The sequence below is a fragment of the Miniopterus schreibersii genome, assembly GCF_964146895.1.
Source record: "Miniopterus schreibersii genome assembly, chromosome: 3".
NCBI classification, from domain to species: domain Eukaryota; kingdom Metazoa; phylum Chordata; class Mammalia; order Chiroptera; family Miniopteridae; genus Miniopterus; species Miniopterus schreibersii.
In genome coordinates, this window is record NC_138103.1 from 93,738,824 (window position 1) to 93,757,249 (window position 18,426).

An 18,426-nucleotide genomic window follows, 5' to 3' on the forward strand; every position below is an offset into this window, starting at 1 on the left:
CAAAGGAATTTTCTTCTAATAAATCTTTTCAGATGAGTAAGCATGCCAAGAGAGATTAATCTGGTCATGAATTATTAAGGAGGTTCTATAAAGAGGTTCCAGCCATTTCCACTACAATTTTTGCCCAGTCTGGCTCCAAAAATGACTGAAGCGATTTCATGGAACATTTTTTCTGAAATTCCAACCTGAGTTTTAATTACTTCTCGCCTTCTTTTTTGGCCAGCAGGGTTCCCTTTTAATTTTTGATATTTTTTTATTTATTCGTGTTCATACCTTAGGCTTGTGATCTTTTTAAATGGAAAATATTCTTTGACTGCAGAGGAATTTCAGGTTTTTGAAAACCTGTATAACAAAGTTAATACTCAGCTTTTGAAAAACCAAGCCTTGTCCATTAAAATAACTGTATCAGCCCTATTCTGTCTTTCCATCACCATTAGAAATCCATCAATATATTATTTGTAAAAGAGTGCAGAATCAGCTCATTTTATCCCATGAAACGCTTTTAGGTAAACTGAAATTTTAGGTCATCAAATAAAGCATTACCTGGTCTAGGAGAGCTTGAGATTCCAAAGACTCTGTATGTGTGTATAGCTATATTCACAGACATACGTATCTGCATATGTGCATATAATATATGGTACAGCGATTTTCAACCAGTGTGCTGTAAGAATTTTTAGAACATGCAATACCCGACTAGTCAGGGGCACTGACCTCTTTTCCCTTAGATCGTCATATTAAAAAATTACAACAGCCAACACAAGAATTGCCATCCAGTGTGAATGAATCAAAATTATACCTTTTTTTTTTTTTTTTGTCAGATCGGCAAAAAATACACATTTTTTGTTGTGCCGCACAATTTTAGTAGTTTATGTGTGCCATGAGATGAAGAAGGTAGAAAGTCACTGATACAGTGTATAGTGTTATCAATGTAATGTGACTATAGCTACTATATTCAGTGTAATTAAGACATCATTTAAGATTAAAGTCCTTTAAATTACCTTATTTTTAAAGGGCATATAATGTAAAGGAGGTACTGATAAGGGTGTCTTTAAAAATCATTCCTATAAAAATTTTTTAAACAGGACCGAAAAGTACTAACCAAAAAGGGAGAAATCTATATATTGTACTACGTTAAAATTATGAACTTTTGCTCATCAAAAAATAACATTAAGAGAGTGAAAGGCAAGTCACAGACATGGAGAAGATATTTACAATACATAGATTCCATGATCTATCCAAATATCCAAAATATATTTACCAAAAATATTAAAATTCTATAAATCAAAAACAAAAGACAGAAACCCAATAAAAGAATGAGTAAAATACATGAACAGGCACTTTACACCTTTACCAAAGAAAAACAGCCAATGAATATTTTAAAAGAAGCTCAAGCTCATTAGTCATCAGTGAAATGTAGATTAAAACCACAATGAAATGCTGGTCTGTATCCATCAGAGTGGCTAAAATTTAAAAGATTGACAACACTAAGTGTGACACAGATGTGGAGAAACCAGAACTCACACACTGGTCATACGACATCGGTAAAGGGGCGTGTATACCTGTAACCCAGCAACTCCACTCCTAGATCTATACCCCCAGACACGACATCTATGAGAATGTCCAATAACAGCATATTCTAGATTGGAGTCAGTAACTGCTGCCTACAGCTATATTTGTACGGTCCATGAGCTAGAAATGCCTTCTACAATTTTAGTGGGTTGTAAAAGATTTTTTGTAAAGAATATGCCACAGAGACCATTTGTGGCCCATAAATCCTAAAACATTGACTGTCTCGCCTTTACCAAAAAAAAAGTTTGCTGACCCTTGTTCTATAACTAAAACTGGAAACAAACCCAATGTCCATCAGCAAAAGAATAGATAAATTGTGGTGTGCTTATGCAATGAAAGAGCACACAGAAATGGGATGAACAATCTATTGACATGCAACAACATAATGGAACTTCACAAACAAATGCTAAGAGTGAGGAGCCAGACGCACACAAAAGTACATATCGTATGCGTTCATTTATATAAAGGTTGAAAATAGGCAACAGTAATCTATGATATTAGAAATTGGGATAATGGTTACCCTTGGGTGAGGGGTGGTTGGTGGCACAGAATGGGCTTTCAGGTTCTGGCAAGATTCTATTTCTTGGTTTGGGTGTTGGTTATTGGTACATCCACTTTGTGAAACTTCATGTAACTCTATGCTTATTATTTGTATACATTTCTGTAAGTTGTTATAATTCTTTTAAGTTTATTTTAAAAGTCATTATTTATACATGAAAAACACCCATCTGCCCCAACAATGGAACTATACCAACCAACCACAAAGTGATAGTCCTCCATCACTAGAAAACTGTCTACTGAGAGCATTCTCACTGTTTATTGCCTTATCAACCATGGCTACATCATATTTGGATGAAATATATGCATTGCCCTTATCTGGTCCCTTCAAAAACTGATACTTTCTTCATAATCTGGCATTAATGGCTTTGACACACACTGAGCTTATGAAGAACTTGATGGTAGGATGTGGTGAACTCAGTGCTTTAAAAGAATTGGCCACCAGACCTTCTGAAAACCGTAAGTGTGGGGATAAATGCAGCAGGTTCATGCCTATGTATGCTCTTAAGCTTCTCTTCGTCCCATATCAAGCCATGTCTTCCCCCCCCCCCCGTATTTTCCAGGGGGTGTACACCGTCTAGAGTCTGTTGAAGAATATAATGAGTTGATGGTGCGAAACGGGGATCCCCGGGCCAGGATGTTGGAGGTGTCCCGAGATGGCCGGAAGCACTCTCTTCCCCAGTTGCTGGAATCTTCGGGAACAGCGCAGGTAGTTGGTTCCATGGAGCTTCTTGCTTTCTCATGCAGTCACAGCTGACCAGTCAGGGATGGAAGAGCATGCTTCCACCCCTGGATCTCCAGGCTTTCATTTATCCTTTCAAAGGCCAGCAAGAGCTTCTGTGTCCCTAAAGGAACTGCCCATTTATGTGAGCCAGGAGTATTTGGGACTAGAGATATTATACAGAGTGAGGCCTATCCAGGGAGGCTAGAAGGAGGTCAGCCTAATATTTGAAAACAGAGAAAAAGAGTCCCTTGTTGGACCTTGACATCTTGATCCGCTTCCATCTGGTGGCTTTGGAACCGAGAGCTGCCTTCCACTGCCGGGAGGCTATGGTGCCTCACCGTCTGGTGAACCACCATCCCTTGTTTAGTGTGGGTACATCAGGTGTCAGTTTAACAACTGGGTATGTGGTGTTGGGTCATGTGAGAGAGGAAAGGGAGTGTGTGCGCCTATGCTGTGCCTGAGATCCTGCCTGTTACGTGGTAATGACTGAAACAGGCAGGGTCAGAGGGGGCTGCAGAGAGGGGGACGTGGGCGGTGATGTTAATATTCCAGGGCCTGTCCCCATTAGTGTTTAGGGCTCCATAACCCTGAGTGGGGACTCCTCCTCCATTACATCATCCTCAACCCAGGTGAAACTGTGTAAACGTCTCACAACCAAGTTGGAGGCAAGCTCAGTCTCTGGGGAACTCGTGGAGGGTTGAGTCCTGGCACCATCAGCCGGAGGGCTCAAGAGAGAGGAAGGGAGATGGATAGAAAGATAGAAACATCAATGATGAGAGAGAGAAACATCGACTGGCTGCCTCCTGCATGCGCCCTACTGGAGATCAAGCCCACAACCCTGGCATGTACCCAGACCAGAAATCGAACCAGTGACCTCTTGGTTCATAGGTCGATGCTCAGCCACTGAGCCACACCAGCCTGGCTGTGTTGTCACCGTTTTACAGATGGCACCATTTTACAGATAGGGCAACTGAATCTTAAAGAGGTGAGGATTTCACTCCAAGTGATAGGCCAGAGTCACAGTGAAGAAAGCTCTCCCTGACCGGTAACATGAAAAGTGCCCATATCTCAGAGGCAGTTGCTGATTAGGCTATTTTGTGTTGAATCCACCCAAAGGCAGCTCAAGTTGAGGCATCAAGAGAAAACAGAGCAAAAAACTTGCTTGGGACCTGGTGAAGTCCTCTAGACTGGAGACAAGTCAGTGACCTGCTCAGAATGACCCCGCTGGAGCGACAGAGTGAGCTGCTCAGCAAGCTCAGGAGGGCCACGTGGTGGGGCTGGTTCAGTTAGGGCAGGAGGGGAGCGTTGGCTGCCAAGGGCATCTGGCACTGAGGTGGTGACCGGCTGAGGAAACTCTACCATACTTATAGCCTGGGAATACCTATTTCTAACCAGGCTCCCAGGAACGAGGAAGCACAGCTAGTAAAGATTTTAGAGAAAAGACATTCTCTCCTCTTTAAATTGCCCTTTCTCTCATCTTCTCTTATTTTCTGTTCTTTTTTTCTCTCCCAGGATTCACCTTTTTTCTTGTTTTCTCTCCCTCCGCTAAAAGGTATTGTCCAGAGTAGAGCTACCCACTAAAACTTTCTGCAGCGATGGGAATCTTTTATATCTGTACCGCCCCAGACAGTAGCCGCAGGTGTCTACTGAGCGCGTGAAAGGTGGCCTGTGAGACTGAGGACTGCATTTTTCACTTTAACTCATCCTAATTTGAATATAGGCAGCCACAGGTGGCTGGTGGCTGCCATTATGGACAGCACAAGTCTGGAAAGTGCAGGGGGACCCCTGAAACAGGACAGGGAAGCAGGCAGGCCCCTGGTTCCCAAAGGAGTGATGGAATGAGGTGCTGCTGGAGATGGGCGATCAGAGAGAGTTCCCTTAGACGTCCACACATGTGCCTCTGTACCCAAGGGTTGGAACCCCACGGGCGGTGTCGGGCCGTTTCCACGGGGGTTGCAGTAAAAGGGGAGTAACCTTGCCAAGCCAACATTGGTTTTTTATTGCATTAGAGTCTGGGAGGCCAACATAGCTGGCAGATATTTTGTAAAACTGCAAAATATAATTGTTCTAAGCTGCCAGGAATACAAAAATATCATTAGCAGACGTCTCGTTTCTACCTTTGAGTGTGAAATACCCTCTTTAAGGAAAAATCTATTTCTGATGTCTCTTTTCTCATATTAAATATGAAGTGATTTTTTTATTTTTTTTTTTGCTTATGCTGAAATATCTGTCATTTAAGACATTTATTATAAGAAGAATAGCATGGAATCTCCTGTTTAGGCTATAGAGTGCGCTGCTCACACACGTATGTGCTGGGGGTGATGGGCAGTACAGAGATGGAGATTTGCGCTGCTGTGTGCCAGGAAGGGAGAGTGCGGCTTACGGGGAAAGTATTTCATGGTGCAAATGTGAGGGATTAGAGCTGAAGCTGCGGCAGTCTCTCAGCGGCATGTTTTATGCAGAATAATAGTCATCTGGGTTTGCGGTTTGGGTTTTATAAGAAACAAGGGCTTACTAAGTTTTTGAGTGAGTGAATTAAGCTTAAAATGACGAATGCTTTTTAACCATGGGCATGAACTTGGGGTGGGGGTAGGGGGTGACTTCCAAGGGAGACCCTGACCCCAGGGTGGTCATGCTACGTCTCCGAGGCCTCTGGGTTTCTGGTTCCTGACTCAATTCCAGAAAACAGAAAGCAGGGTCCATGGAGCACAGTTGAGGAAAGAACTCCTGATGTCTGCAGCCTCCAGGCCGTTCTTTCTGCGGAGGAAGAAGGCGTGGCAATTTATTGCAGAAGAGGCTATTCCTCCAGTGTCATTGAAAGCATTTTATTTTATGTCTTTATTTTTTAATTATTATTACTTTGTAATCCTTGCCTGAGGATATATTTTTATTGATGTCTTGAGAGAGAGAGAGAAACATCGATGTGAGAGAGAAACATCATCTATCGGTTGCCTCCTGTACATGCCCCGCCTGGGGATTGAACCCACAGCCTTTGGGTGCATGGGCCGACGCTCCAGCCAACTGAGCCACCCAGCCAGGGCCCTCTGGTGTTATTTATAATAAGCTTTCTTTAAGCCGCTGAACCAGGGGGGAATGGCTATCTAACTCAAAAGACAGCTGAGGTGTTCAAAACCTGAATCTATCGGATGCCGGAGGCCACGGAAGGGTAGCCGGCGCTCTGACTGCCGTGTGCCGCCTTGCAGGAGTACCACATCGTGAAGAAATCCACCCGCTCCCTCAGCACCACGCAGGTGGAGTCTCCGTGGAGGCTCATCCGGCCGTCGGTCATCTCCATCATCGGGCTGTACAAAGAAAAAGGCAAGGTGAGTGCTTTTCTGCCCGCTGTTTGCCCTCCAGGCGAATGTTGGCATAGATTTTTAAATGGCCACTTTTTATTAGTGTTGTTTTTATATGAAACTTAAAGATGCTTAAAGAGGAAGAGCTCATGTGGCCCTGGCGTATATCCAAGCGGATTCCGGGCGTCCTTGCCTGTGGGCCTCTGAGTGAGATGCTCACACCTTTGCCCTCTGATTTAAGGAGTCGCAGCACTTGGCCTTGAGGGCAGAACTGAAGTGAACGCCCCACTTTTACCACTATTGAGAGGAAAGCAGACCCTGCAGCTTCGGGGATACTCCCGGTTCACCCTTTGAATGGATTTCATGATACTGATATTATCATAAAGAGAATGATGCATGTAGCTTGATTATACAAATATCAAAGTATTCGTCTGATATTACAGAAAATGAAAAGACTGAAACAAAGGGATGAAACAAACATGGCACCTGGATAGTGGGAAATGACTCCCTGAGCTACTAGTTAATCCTTGTGAAATTGCCATTTTTGGAGATCAACGATTGTCAAATATTGGCAGTTTCCTATGTTTTGACCTAAAACTTTCTCCCTTTAATGGGATGCAGAGCTAGCACAATGTGAATATATATTGGGGTGGGGGCAAGGAAGGGAACACAAACTTGAATTTATAGCTGGGTGGCTTCACTACGAGGTGACTGGGGAGGGCACCTCAGTTGAGGACCACAATGGGAAGGATGCCCTCAGTGAAATGCTGCAGTGACAACCTGTCCCTCCGTCTGCTTTGGGTGTAGGGCCTTGGCTTTAGCATTGCTGGAGGTCGCGACTGCATACGAGGACAGATGGGGATTTTTGTCAAGACTATTTTCCCAAATGGGTCAGCCGCCGAGGATGGAAGACTTAAAGAAGGTAGGCTTGGTGGTCCTCAGTGGGGGTGAGCTCTGATTCCGTGGGAATCTGCCCCTTTGCAAGACGTGGAGTGAATGCACAGCGACTGAGGCTGCGGGCTGGGGAGTTAGGTAGACCTGGGCTGAATCCAGCACTTACCACGTCATGGCCTTGGACAACTGTAACCTGAGCTTCACTTTCCTCAGTTGCAGGTATGGGGAAGTAATATGAACCTTGAAGAGTTGTTGTGAGGATTACATGAGATAATATGTGAAAAGTGGCTTGCTATTTTTATTCAGGTCGTTAAATACCTACCTTATTCCCTTGGTCCTTGATCGGGTTCCTGGCCTTGAAAATTCCTGTGAGTCTGTGGTCCATTCTTGCCTTGGGGCTGGATACATAGACATCTTTTACATTCTCCATAGCACCTACCGTTTTGCCACACATAAACATACTAATCAGGTGTTCCCCTCTACACTCCATTTTATGGAGAGATAAGTGATAGATAACATTGTGTAAGTTTAAGGTGTACAACATGATGACTTGATACACATATATTGTGAAATGATTACCACAGTCTAGTTAGTTAACACCCCCATCACCTCACATCACCTGTTCTGTATGTGTATGGTGACACCATTTAAGATCTACTTTCTTAATGCTTTTCAAGAATATAACATAATATGGTTAATTGTAGTCACCATGGTGTACATTAGATCCCCAGAACTTATTCATGAATTCTAATTTTTTTCCTTTTTGTTAATATACTTCCTTCACGAAATGATAGAATCACAATATTTCTAGTTACCTTCAAAACTGGTGTGACTGTTCATTTCACTTGGCCCAAAGTATCGGTGCTGCTGTGTTAAACTGTTGTTCTGTTTTGTTTTGTTTCATTAACTGGTAGAGTGAATTGGAGTCTCCTTTTTCAGGCAGAGTGACCCTAGAAGCCTGTATGCTAATGGCGAGACGTGACCAGGCTTAATATTTTGATGGCAGAGTATTTATTTCTGTCTCTTGGAGGAAGGGTTGGCTCCCAGGTGGCGTTTGTGTCTGTGTACAGAGCAGCGTGAAGTTCTAGCAGCAGAGCGTTTTCGTAATGGATGTGCCCTGTGCTCACTTACTGAAATTCTTCCTGCAGTGCTGGTGGAATGGAGCAACCTGGAGGGAAAAGTCAGTAGTTAGGAAAGGTTAATAGCACTCGATTCTTTCTAATACTTTTTTTATCTGTATTCACTTACAATAAAGACAAGTCATTGAAATTAATTTTCAACCTGTTGAATGGTCTTTTTAAAATCTTGGATAAAGATTTTCAAGAGCATGAGCAATCATATTCGTGTTTCCATCATTTTCCTGTGTGGAAACAAACCCAAAACCTCACCTAGTTGAGCAATCAGTTTTGCAGGTGATTTTTAAACAGATTCATTCACATATTTTACAACTTCTATAATTGTGTAAAAGGGAAGGCACATAACAAATGCATGGGAAGCCACTACATTTGTAAACTCATGTACAGGATTCCTTGCTCAAGTGCACAGTGTGCCCCTGGGATGGGCCGTCCACGGGAGGGGAAACCAAGATCTCACGCTGCTTTGCACTGTTAGAGGTAGGAGAGGTCCCTCTTCGGTCCTGCGCTGCTGTGCGAGGTCCATCTGTTCTTCTCTCGGGGCCCCTCTGTAGTGTTTCTGATGAACTGTTATTTTAAAAAACAGACCGTGTTACCAGAGTACAAACTAGAAACAAACTCTGGTAAGTCAACAGGATGTCGAAGTTCTTTTCTATTCCCAGCAGACACTATCAACAGCTTGAAAAATGACCTAACTATACCTTCTTGGGGTTGGAGATGAGTCCAGGATGGGGGGACAGGGGGGCAGGGAGGAAGGGAGAATGTGTGTGCCATTCAACATTAGCCTACAGTAATTTCTTACCTAGAAGCGCAGAGTAACGTGCCAGCTCCGTGACTGAGAATCTGGAGCAGCACCAATAAGACCAGGCATCTAGACTATTTCTAGAGGTGGGGCCGCCATTCCTAAACAATCTCTCACAAGATTTTTTTTGTCTCTGTTATTGAAACCATTTTCCCGGCTCTGTGATGATTCTCCAGGCTCAGGCTCTTGTCTTTCTGCAAAGCTGGGAGTGGCTGCTCACATGGGGTGTGTGTTCATGCTTCGTTGCCTGTGTGTGGGTTTAAGTTTTTAAACAAAGACCATGAGGAAAGACTTGGGACTCAGTTTTTGCAGTTTGATCTCTAAACATAGGACATCTGTTATTAAACTTGGCAATAGCTAAAGAATAAGACCTTGATGCTTCCCATAGTCGTTTTAATTAAAGGTGGAAATACAGAACTACTGCAAAAGACTATGCATTGATTTTCCCACTTTGTGACATTCCTGGGAGCTAAACTAAGGACAGTGGATTGGAACAATAAAATTCACTTTATAGAGCGGTAAATCAGGGACCACATGGTATCCAGTTTTCATACCTACTAAGCAGTTAGATGCCTATAAATTAAAACTCCCATCCCCCTTTTGCTTCCTCTGCTGTAGTGTCTGTTGAATGTGTTCCCTCCTTTGGATCACCGTTTTCCTCCCCAGAGGCTCAGGACTCCATCCTGGATTGTGTGGACTATAGCAGCCTGCTTGGTTTCCCCCCTCCAGGAGCAGTGACTCCAAGGCCCAGTGTTTGTTTGTTTGTTTGTTTATTTATTTATTTATTTATTTTTAATATATCTTTATTGATTTCAGAGAGAGGAAAGGAGAGGGAGAGAGAGAGAGAAACATCAATGATGAGAGAGTCATTGATCGAGCCCGCAACCGGGCATGTGCCCTGACCGGGAATCGAACCCCGATCGCGTGGATCCCAGGTCGACGCTCAACCGCTGAGCCACGCCCGGCCGGGCCCAAGGCCCAGTGTTAATGTAATTCTCCTGTTTGGTCACTAGGGGATGAAATCCTAGATGTCAATGGGATACCAATAAAGGGCTTGACGTTCCAAGAGGCCATTCATACCTTTAAGGTAACGACATTCTTACTGATCTCCGTCATTTGCTTATGTTTTTCACCTTTTGACGTAGGGACAGTCTGAATGTCTTAGCTCCACTTTCTTCTTGTTTTCTCAGCAAATCCGTAGTGGATTATTTGTGTTAACGGTACGCACAAAGTTATTGAGCCCAAGCCTCACCCCCTGCTCAACGCCCACGCACATGAGCAGGTCCAGCTCCCCAAACTTCAACGCCAGCGGGGGAACCTCGGCGGTAGGCTCCGACGAAAGCAACTCCTCATCCCTGGGTCGGAAGGCCCCTGGGCCCAAGGACAGAATTGTCATGGAAGTAACGCTCAACAAAGGTGATACCGGCTGCCCTCACTTTCGTTACGTGCTCTCAAATAGCAATGTGTTATTTGTTCTTAGGTTAACTTTTTATAGTTTTTCTCTGAACCATTCCTTTGGAACGATCTGCTTCCAACTACATGTGGTATTCTTTAAATGCACAGTGGGATCAAAGGTGGAGATTTTAGTCGTTTTACTAAAGCAAAGGGAAGTTACCAGTAGTCCACAGTCCTTTAAGCTCTCCCCAGATAAATCACTGTGTGTCTGAGACTCGTGTTTAAAAAAACCACTAACCAGCTTTATTCTAGCACTAATATAAAGTTTTAAAGAACAAAAGATTACAGTTAAGAATACAGTTAACAACAGTAACTAAGTCATGGGTAATCACCAAATCTTACTGCTTTTCACCTGAGTTTTCTTTCCCCACCTACTGTAGAAATATGAGGCACAATTAAATAATCAAGAGATTAGATGCTAAAACAAGAGGGAAAAGAAAACCTAAAGTTGCACATCCAGAATAAAATTTATTACTTCAACTCTGCCTATTTCCAAAAAATAGATTTGAGAGGCTCTTTAGAGTAAGCAGAGTAGATCACTGAATAATTTACAGTCCAGTGTTAGCCGTGGTTCTGCCATGGACTCGTTTCGTGACCAGATCGTGGCAATGTGGACAAAGAAGAGCAGGATTTACTTTTTGAGCCTGGTTACAAATAAATGGCTATTGGTCCGAATATCCATTCATGCAGCTTCAGATCACTCATGCTTGCTTTTTGTGTTTGTTTTCTGTGAACGGTGCCTCTCGCAGAGCCCAGAGTTGGACTGGGCATTGGCGCCTGCTGCCTGGCCCTGGAGAACAGCCCTCCGGGCATCTACATTCACAGCCTCGCCCCGGGGTCCGTGGCCAAGATGGAGAGCAACCTGAGGTGCGTGCAAACCCCATGCGGGGCCGGCATGTTCATGACTCTCTGAGTCCATGCCCATGTAAGATACCCGCCCTATCACATTCCTTTGTGCGAGTCTTAATCTTTGTCTTATTTGCAGAAATATAGCCAGGATTATAATTAATAGCATCTCCAGAGATGAAAAGCTAATATAAAGAAATTCGGTTGAATCGGAGAATTCTGGATCTTGGCTTTTCCTTTTTGGACAACAGAAGTTCAGTTTCAGAAATGACAAAACGCAGCTCTATACAGATAACTATGACTATCTAAATATTTTCTTTCACTTTTACATTCAGTTCTGTAAGATTCACTTGAGATGCTGGGAAATGCTCAAAGTGGTTCAGGGTCACTGGGTGCAAGAGAGTCCTCAAATCACGCCCTCGAATGGGGGTGCCTTATTATTAAGTTGTGCCATTCCTTTTTGAGCGGCAATGTCCAGATGCCTACTGTCTGAAGTCACTGCGTGTCTCATTTCTGAATCCACTAGCTGGGTTGTAGCATGGGTATTTTGTTTATACAAGACATGCCTAGGTGTTCTGTTATATGGTAGTTGCGATGGTTCTATGCCCACCTAAACCTCACAAGAATGTACACGTCTTGCACAAAGCACTCTGTGCAAACAGTATCACCTTTCTCCCCACTAAGCTTCTAAGTCCTTGAGCAGTTGAGGAATTGTCAAAATGACATTCCTTGAGGTTGCCATCTTGGGGCCCTGTTAATAGATTATATTATGTTTTTAGTTAATCATCAGAGTGAATTTCCATATGAAAAAAAATTTTTAGCAAATCATCCAAAGTACATTAAAGAAAATATACTTTTAGAACCCAAGGAAAAAAAATCCTTTAATGACATCCCAAGATGATGTTTCTTTTTTGAATGGTTCCATATGTCTGGAGCCTGCCAAATGAACATTCTTCAAGCCCCATATAAAGAGTCTTTGTTCTCTCGCACTGAGTTCTCTCCCTATAATTTCAAGTCAAAAATGGGCATCTTGTCCTCAATTTCTCATTTGTTCAAATTTGAAACGTTTTTACAAATTCTTGGGTAACCTTTGAGCTTCAGATATTTCCTCCTTAAATTATATTACAATAATCATTTCAAGATGGTAGGAAAAAAAGAAATAGATGGTGGTCGAGGGGCTCTCCCGTGGTGACGGAGAGGTAGACAGACCTGAGTTCAGCAGTGTGTGACCTCTGGGTGACCTCTCTGAGCCTGTGGCCTTCTCTGCAGAAGGGGGGTAATGATACCCTCTCGGGCACCGTTGTGTGGATGGCTTTGTGTGGTGCCTGGCATACACCACGTGCTCTGGAAGGGGCAGCCTGCATTGCTGCCCTCTTATCTATTTTATGCGGATAGATAAGCATAGTGCTTTCGCCAATCTAAAATCCGATGTGTTTCTGTGAATGTGTTGCTCCTTTGCACACATGCGAAGCTGAAATACCTCTTTAAAGTATTGGGAAAAGCTTCCTTGTTGTAACCCCTCCCGGAAGGCAGTCTTGTAAGAAGCTGACTGCTGCACCGTGTCGATTGTGCTGCCCCCAGCCGCGGAGATCAAATCCTGGAGGTGAACTCGGTCAACGTGCGCCACGCCGCCCTGAGCAAAGTCCACGCCATCCTGAGCAAGTGCCCCCCGGGACCCGTTCGCCTTGTCATCGGCCGGCACCCCAACCCAAAGGTGAAGGACCTCACGCTGTTCTGAACGTGGGCGCGGCTGTTTGTCCAGCGGCCGTGACGCACACATTACAATGGTGATACGCGCTCTTTGGGGAGACAGTCCCCTCAGCTGGGCATGGGAATCGGCCTGGGCCACACAGTGGCCAAGGTGACAGGGACACATGGGAAATGAATCATTGATCTGGACTTTGTCTTCACGTGCTTAGAAAAAAATTATTTTTCTATTTTTTTTTTGGTTTTTTGTTTGTTTTAGAGAGAGTGGAAAGGAGGAAGGGTGGGGGGGAGAGAGAAAGAGAGAGGGAGGGAGGGAGGGGGGGAGGGAGAGAGGGAGAGAGGGAGGGAGGGAGAGAGGGAGAGAGGGAGAGAGGGAGATTGATTGGTTGCCTCCCACACATGTCTCGACTGGGCCGGGGATTGAACCTGCTTCCCAGGTATGTGCCCTTGAGCAGGAATGGAACCCACTATCCTTCCATGCACAGGCCAAGGCTCTAACCACTGAGCCACACTGGCCAGGGCACATGCTTAGAAAATTTTATTAGACAACTTCAACAATGTTATTGGTGCATTTAAAATGTGGTAGAAGGTAGCAGGGCTGGGCTCTGGTTAACCTCAGGTGGCCATGTGATCTCTGAGATACCCTCTCTGGGGTTTCTGCATCAAGACTATCTGAGCATTAGACTGGATGGCTTGTCCAGGCCATGCCTAACCTGAGCAGGATACTTCTGTAATTAGGCTTAAGAGCCCACTAATGTTTTTTCAGCATTGATATCACTCTGTTGACCCATATTGAACTTGCAGATTATCGCAGCCCCTGTCTCCTTGGCCTCTGCTGTTACTTGGTTATCTCTTCTAAACTCATTTTTCGGCTGATTTTTTTCAGCTAATCACAAGACACCTCAACAAGTTCAATTCAGCCCTCTTTGAACACTATATTTTGTTGTTTTGAGTACTCAGTGTAAAAATCTTTTAAAATTAGCTTGTCTCCAACATTGTCATCAGGTTGTATTTTACAATTTAATCTTTTCCTTCTAACAACTCAAAATGCTCATTGAGAACATTAGTTCTGTCCATGCCTGCCTGTGTATTATTTGTAGCATTGTTTGATTATATCCTAAACGACCCCAGACTGCAACGCTTGGTGGAGTTGGATGCGATTCTAAGGATAAGAAGTCTGTGCCAAGAGACGCTGTGGGCCCTCTCATGAGCCATGTCTGAGGTTTCCTTAGGGCATTAACTTTGTGACGTCGTGTTTAGTGTCGCAGTGGTGTTAGCTGTTGCCCTGGTTCCCCCCAGTACCAGCAGTGCCCTCAGGCTGGACTCCATGCCTGGACCTGGGAGGGTGATGTCAGCCACGGTGCTTGGACAGAGCTTGTCATCAGACTGATCCAAAGTGAACTCCACTGCTTTTTTTCCAGATTGTTTCTCCTTGTCTACGTGCCTTCTCAAAAACGTCTTACGTAAAAACTTCTTGGATATCATCAATATAAAGTCAAGTCCTGCTTCTACCTTTTTTCAGTTTTTCTACTTGTCATTCCCTTTTTTCTCCATTCTGTTCTGTAGCCATGACACTTTCCCCTAACGTCTGCTGTACGTCATTTCCCTGCTCTCCCCATGGCTCTCTCTGGGTCACTTCTAACACTGTTTTGCATCCTCTTCATAGCTAGAACAGCCTCAGCTCCTTCCTCCAGGGCCTTCTCTAGGGTTCTACCACCCACATAGCCACTAGCACATCCCTCAGCAGCATCCTAGAAAGTTAAGTTCTCAGTGGTTTGCAGTCTAATGCTTCAGGGCACGTCTAACTTCAAATCCATTCCACCACAACACAGGTCATGATCTGTTCAGAGGTCCGCTTCTTCTCAGCCCAGAAGCATCTGCCTAATTTGCTAATACAGTCAAACAAACAAACAAAACAGCATTTCAGTGCAGAGCATAATGATCCAGATGGAGCAAGGTCTGCGATCATCCAACGTGCAGGTCGATTCACGTTTCTAGCCCCAGTAAAGTGGTCCCCCTGATGGTGTTGGAGAGAATGTCCAGCAAAACCCAGTTGCAGTAATTGTTTGGCTGGACCTCACGTTTCCTCCTAGGTAAACATGCTGTTCTTAGTTGTAACACCATACTTTATTTTTCTTCTGGTCAAGATTCCATTTTATGTTTAATGTATTTTTGTATCGTTTATCCCAGCATTTCATGCCAACAGTACATTTTGATACTGAATGTATGTGCTTCCTTAGTTTTCATGTTGTTCCAAGAGAAATACCACAAGGATTTTCTTTTCTTCTGTTTCTCATAACGACTGGAGCGGCGGCTGCCCGCTTGGGATTTTCAGACCCTGCAGGTCTAGACAAGCTGAGATTTGGACCCACTCGGTAGCAGCGTCTAGCTTATGTTAGGTAGAAGAAAGTCATGGAGGTCCATGTTTAACTGGTGCTGGGGCTCTCCGCGTGATTAGAATTATCCAGGAAATCTTTCACTGTTTCAAACCCCAACCATGTTTTCCCACTCAGAAAAACAATTGCAAATATTGGAAGTCTAATATCAAGATAAAGTTGCAACCGCTGTTTTAGCTGATATTTTCCCTAGGTGATTTATACAAAATTACTCTCTGCTTTATGAAGGGGATGTGTGTGTGCCTGTGTGCATGTATGTGTACATATTTTATTTCCTATACGTGACGTGATTATGGCTCAATGTAATGCTGAAATATTTATTTACTTAAGACAAATTGCTATGCTTATCCAAATATAATTTATACTGAATGTTATTTTAGTATACAGAATTATCATTCTAAGTTTAAAATATTCTTACCTTTATAAACTATATAAGTAATGTAATTGTCTTTTAAAACATCTCATAGTTGAACATCTATCAGGCTTTTAAAAAATGTTCCCATGAATAATGACAGTTTGAATAACAACTTGTGGGGGAAAAAAAATCTATGAACTTACCTGGATACCAGTAAATATAGAAAGAAGAATTATAAAAATCGCTATTTTGAAAACTTCATTAATCATAATTGATTCAGGCAAGAATAACCAGTGATGCTAAAGCCATTGAGTGAAAATATATTGGGGAGCAGAATATTGACATAGTTTCAAACTGTCTCCTCAGAGATTACCTATTAATGACCAAAAACAGGAAAAAATGCAGTGGAGAAATCTGTTGAACTCCATCCCAGTCAAGTGACCAGACTTATCACCAATTACAAAACACACTGACCCTGAGGGTCTCTGTGATGCACTGAGAAGGAAACGAGTTTTATAGTTTTTCTGCCAAAAATGCATAGTCTAAATCTAAGCTTGAAGCAACTATTAGACAAATCCTTCCAGGGTTTAGATTGGCCTCATTGCTTCCAAAATATCAGTATCATGAAAGACAAAGGCTCAGAATTCCTTTTACTTAAAGGAGACCAAAGAAACACCACTAGATCGTGAATTGAATTTTGGATTGCCCCCCCCCCAAAAAAAATCCAAAAAGTGTTAACTATGCAGAAACGTTGGTCAGTGACAGCCCACTGAAGGTCCACCAGATAAGCAGCTTGCACGGAATGTCAATGTTACGTCACTGTGCACAGCATTTAGTCCAAGTGACATTTTTCCCCCGGCGAGATGTAGCTGATGGAAGAACTGAGTATTGATTCGCATCCTCGGGGAAAACCCTCCTCTGCGCGCGGGCTGGCGTCAGACTCCCGGGGGCCCCCTCCAGGCTGCAGACGCGCTTTGAGTCGCGTTTCTGAAGGAGACTGTTAGGACCGTGGGCTAAATTGGAACATGAAACGTATGTACAGCGGACAGTCATTCATATCAACATCAGATTTCCTGAATTTGGTAATAACGCCAGGGCTATTTAAGAGAACATGCTTGTTTTTCGGAGCTACATGGTCAGATGTGTACGGGTGCAGGGTCATGATGTAAGCCCGAAATCGTTCCAAGTTTAGGGAAAAAGAGTGAGACTGAGTGGTTCCAGAGAGAGGCAGAGGTGAGCATTGCTCTTGATTGCTTTGCTGAATGAACTTGGGCGCCAGCTGAAGGTCTTGTGTTGACCATGTCGTTTCAAGCGGCCTGTTAACCCAGCTCTGCATCTTGTGTGCCCTGAGCGCTGGCTCCTGAGGACAAGCAGAATCCCTCGCCCTCTGGTTTCCCTCTTTGTGCTCAGTGCCCGCCTCTGTTTTGAGCTACTTTTTATTGGGGGGGGGGAAATAAAACCATCTAACTTGTGCTTTCTGCTGAAAATCAGGTTTCCGAGCAGGAAATGGATGAGGTGATAGCGCGCAGCACTTACCAGGAGAGCAAGGAGGCCACCTCCTGCCCCGGCTTAGGTACTGTGACTGCACATTTTCATTCCACAGCCCGAATGGTCCCATTCAGCTCCCCCAGCGCTCCCGGTGCCGGGTTATTGGATTCTCTGTAATTATCATGTTGGGCAGGAGTAGCTGTCAAAGAGATGCTATGCTTTCCCGAGAAAGCTACTTTTGATAGCTACAGTTATTTAATCTGCTTTATTAGAGTTCTGATCATGCATGTTTCTTAGACTCCTTGAAGATGATTTGCAAAATTTAGTTGGCAGCATTTGATGTGTTTATGTAAAACTCATCTGAAATGGTCTAGGCGAACATGAAGCGATACCAAGAGATCAGTTGTTTGGTACATCAGTTATTAGATGCAGAGTATATTATCCAAGAACCTGGGGTTTCTTGACGTGAATTAAAAGTTTCAACTTAAGAAAGGCAGCAGAGGCTGCAAAAATTATGCTTTCCCGTTCTCACATGGAGAAGTTCAGGCAGAAAAGGACCAGGATAGTAAGAATTTCGTATGAATTTAAAACAGGAAGCATTGCATCGAGTCTTAAAAGGGATGCTTCCTATAGGCTGGAAACCTAAAGGGACTCTGCGAACATGTCTGAACTTGAGATATTACTGACGTTAGGATTGATGTCGGAAGGAAGAGGAACTGGGGCATGAGTTACTGGTTGTCAGAGGAAAAGGAAGGCATAGGAATCCTTGGAAACCATGAAATACCCTGATTATTTGCATCCATAATTAATATATTTAAAATTATGGCACAGCCACAATGGGCTCTTTATTCAACCAGCTCATTCTCCTGACCTGCCTGAAAGCTGTCCTCTCATACTCTCAGCACAGCCCCTCGATCATTTATAAAAGATGTTATTAAGCCATGATCCTCACGCCCAAGAGCTTTTGGCTTGTGGCTTATAAAGTCTCAATGCTGAGTCTTTTCACTCTTCAACTAAAATTAAAATAGATATTCAGCCCTCTCCCCAGCTGTTTCATGAGTTTCTCAGGCGGTGTCCCTTTGTTGGTTCATCCTTTAACCCACTCCACACATATTTCCCATCCAGGTGCAGTGCTGAGCACTGTGGGGTCAGATCAGTGAGGGCCTCAGCCCTGTGCATAGTTAAAGAGTTGAGGAAAGGAGA

The 18,426-nt window shown here is 43.7% G+C and overlaps 1 protein-coding gene across 3 annotated transcripts in view; it reads left to right on the forward strand.

Moving 5' to 3' along the window:
- Nucleotides 1-18,426, forward strand: part of PDZD2 (PDZ domain containing 2) — a 295,568-nt gene that overhangs the window by 254,912 nt on the left and 22,230 nt on the right. For all 3 annotated transcript variants that reach the window (XM_081131387.1, XM_081131388.1, XM_081131389.1), the window contains 8 exons: nt 2,691-2,836; nt 6,055-6,174; nt 6,955-7,069; nt 9,990-10,063; nt 10,167-10,392; nt 11,181-11,298; nt 12,859-12,991; nt 17,227-17,308. In XM_081131387.1, the coding sequence (XP_080987513.1) occupies nt 2,691-2,836; nt 6,055-6,174; nt 6,955-7,069; nt 9,990-10,063; nt 10,167-10,392; nt 11,181-11,298; nt 12,859-12,991; nt 17,227-17,308 (1,014 nt within the window). The remainder of the gene's footprint in view (nt 1-2,690; nt 2,837-6,054; nt 6,175-6,954; nt 7,070-9,989; nt 10,064-10,166; nt 10,393-11,180; nt 11,299-12,858; nt 12,992-17,226; nt 17,309-18,426) is intronic.